General features: G+C 54.3%; 1 protein-coding gene across 1 annotated transcript in view; it reads right to left on the bottom strand.

The window, feature by feature from the left end:
* Positions 1–3,104, bottom strand: part of SERPINF1 (serpin peptidase inhibitor, clade F (alpha-2 antiplasmin, pigment epithelium derived factor), member 1) — a 24,177-nt gene that overhangs the window by 17,600 nt on the left and 3,473 nt on the right. The window contains exon 2 of the mRNA XM_011956283.1: positions 1,406–1,497. Coding sequence (XP_011811673.1) covers positions 1,406–1,497 — 92 coding nt within the window. The remainder of the gene's footprint in view (positions 1–1,405; positions 1,498–3,104) is intronic.

The raw sequence follows: 3,104 nt of genomic DNA, 5'->3' as shown, positions 1-3,104 counted from the left end.
CATGAACCCGGGAGGCGGAGCTTGCAGTGAGCCGAGATCGCGCCACTGCGCTCCAGCCTGGGTGACAGAGCAAGACTCCGTCTCAAAAATAAATAAATAAAATAAAATAAAAAAATAAATGAGTGGCCACATGGCCCTGTAGAATGAATATTTTTATCCCATTTCATAGGCAGGGAAGCAAAGACTGAGGTAAGGGTTGTCTAGGGTCACAAAACTAGGAGGAGGGAGACTCAGAATTCATACTCCGACCTCACAACAGTCTAGGGCTCTTGCCAAGATGCCCAGCTGCTCTTGTCCCTCAAGGGTGGGCCACCCCCAACACTCACCCTGTAACACTCAGATGGCCCAGGCTTCCCTCCATGTGCCTGTATCTGCCTTGGCAACCCAGCTGTGCCCTTTCAGAGCAGGAGAGAGGTCAGTCCATACCCTCGCCCCCTGCCACAGCCTGGTCAGTGTCCGAACAAATGTCTGGGAACATGACCTGCTCAGTGGAGCCCCCACCAGGAAGACAAGGTAATGAGAAAAGGTAACGGCCGGGCGCGGAGGCTCACACCTGTCATTCCAGCACTTTGGGAGGCCGAGGCGGGCGGATCACTTGAGCTTGGGAGTTCAAGACCAGCCTGACCAACATGGAGAAACCCCGTCTCTACTAAAAATACAAATGAGCTGGGCATGGTGGCACGTGCCTGTAGTCCCAGCTACTCGGGATGCTGAGGCAGGAGAATGGCGTGAACCTGGGAGGCGGAGGTTGCAGTGAGCCGAGATCGCAATATTGCACTCCAGCCTGGGCAACAAGAGTGAAACTCCATCTCAAAAAAAAAAAAAAGTTTTTTTGGTTTTTTTTTTAGACAGTCTCACTCTGTCGCCCAGGCTAGAGTGGGGCAAGGGCACCATCTCAGTTCACTGCAACCTCCGCCTCCCAGTTTCAACTGATTCTCCTGCCTCAGCCTCCCGAGTAGCTGGAATTACAGGCGTGTGCCATCACACCCGGCTAATCTTTGTATTTTCAGTAGAGATGGCGTTTCTCCATGTTGGCCAAGCTGATCTTGAACTCCTGGCCTCAAGTGATTTGCCCACCTTGGCCTCCCAAAGTCCTGGGATGACAGGCGTGAGCCCCCGCGCCCGGCCAAGAAAAGGTCTTTACTCAAGGGGGCAGCCCTGGACTTGTTAAAGTGCTTTGGATTTTTACTTTTTTGGGATCTTATTCTTGTCCGCACTCTGTCCCCTGAAAGGCGAGGTGAGACATGTTCTCTCTGTTTTGCCGCTGGAGAAACTCCAGCCCTGGAGAAATAAAGGCCAGAGCCTGGCCTGGAACCTGGGTCCTGGTTCCCGGTCCCATCTCCTGTGCTGCCTGCCAAGGAGGGGCTGGGAATGCTGACCACACCGTTCCCACCCGCCGACTGACCTCCTCCGGGCCGCTGGCGGGGTTCTGGCAGCTGCTGTGCCCGAGGAGAGCTGCAAAGCAGAGGAATAGCACCAGGGTCTGCATCCTGGGGCCTGCAAGAAAAGCACGAGGCAGCAGGCCGCTCTCCTCCCCCACTGCACTGCCCCGCTACCCCTTCCTGGCCACCCCAGCCAGGGCTCAGGGGATGAGCAGGGCTAGGTGCTTTCCCCCACCCGCAGCAGCAACCACCTCCCAGCACCCCATTCTCCCAGAAGTGGACCCTCAGCTTGAAGGCTCATCCCTCCCAGCAAGGTTCTCCCGCCCCTCTCCCTGCCTCAGGGCCCACAGTCATACCGTAGGCTTGTGCTTTTGTTCCATTGTCTGCCTCTGGGGACCCGCCTTTAAACCTAAAGCTTTTATTTATTTATTTATTTATTTATTTATTTATTTTTATTTTATTTTATTTTTTGAGACAGAGTCTGGCTCTGTCACCCAGGCTGGAGTGCAATGAAGCCATCTGGGCTCACTGCAACCTCGGCCTCCTGGATTCTCCCGCCTCAACCTCCCGAGTAGCTGGGATTACAGGCGTGTGCCACCACGCCCAGCTAATTTTTTGTATTTTAGTAGCAATGGGGTTTCACCATGTTCTCCAGGCTTGACTCGAACTCCTGACCTCAGCTTATCCGCCCGCCCCAGCCTCCCAAACTGCTAGGGTTATAGGCGGGAGCCATCACACCCGGCCCCTGAACCGTTTAAAGATCCAGAGCAGAGGAGCCCCAGCCCCAGCAGGGCTTCTCCACGTGGAGTATGGCCCAGCACAAATGTATACTAAGGCTTTGCCCTGGAGGCAGCCAGCCCACTCCGGTAATAAGACCTGGGGCGACCTCTCCCAGGAGAACAGGGCAGAACCCAGGTCTCCTCCGCGGAATCTCCGGGTACCAAGCAGAGGCACCCAGTCCGGCACCTGCCGTCCCCCCACATTCTCAAGCTCTCTTTGGAATTCTCTGGCCTAAAACCTGTGACCTCACAAGGAAGCTCATTCCCTTCTCCCACAGTTCCCCTTCAGGAGCTCTTCCTCCCATGGTCAGGAGTGCAGGGCCTAGGGTCAGAGAGCCTGGGTTCACATTTCAATTCTGTGTCTTTTTTTTTTTTGGAGAGAAAAGTGTTGCTGTGGTGCCCAGGCTGGAGTGTAGTGGCTATTCACAGGCACAACCACAGCACAGCCCGGAACTCCTGACCTCATGTGATCCTCCTGCCTCAGCCTCTTGGGTAGTTGGGACTGCAGGCGCGTGCCACCACACATGGTCTCAGTGCTGTGTCTTTGTAGCTCTCCAAATCACCATTTTTTCTCTTGTAAAATGGAAATAAAATAACCTACTATTAAAACAACTGCCGAGTGCAGTGGCTCACGTCTGTAATTCCAGCACTTTGGGAGGCTAAGGTAGGTGAATGACTTGAGGTCAGGGGTTCGAGACCATCCTGGGCAACACAGTGAAACCCGTCTCTACTAAAAATACAAAAAAATTAACTGGGTGTGGTGGCAGGCCCCTGTAGTCCCAGCTACTCAGGAGGCTAAGGCAGGAGAATCACTTGAATCCAGGAGGCGGAGCTTGCAGTGAGCAGATTGTGCCACTGCACTCCAGCCTGGGCAACACCACAAGACTTTGTCTCAAAAAAAAAAAAGGCCGGGCGCGGTGGCTCAAGCCTGTAATCCCAGCAC

Source organism: Colobus angolensis, unplaced genomic scaffold (assembly GCF_000951035.1).
Source record: "Colobus angolensis palliatus isolate OR3802 unplaced genomic scaffold, Cang.pa_1.0 Scaffold110, whole genome shotgun sequence".
In the NCBI taxonomy this organism is placed as follows: domain Eukaryota; kingdom Metazoa; phylum Chordata; class Mammalia; order Primates; family Cercopithecidae; genus Colobus; species Colobus angolensis.
The sequence above is the reverse complement of the archived record's forward strand: the minus strand, read 5'-3'. Positions and strand labels throughout refer to the sequence as shown.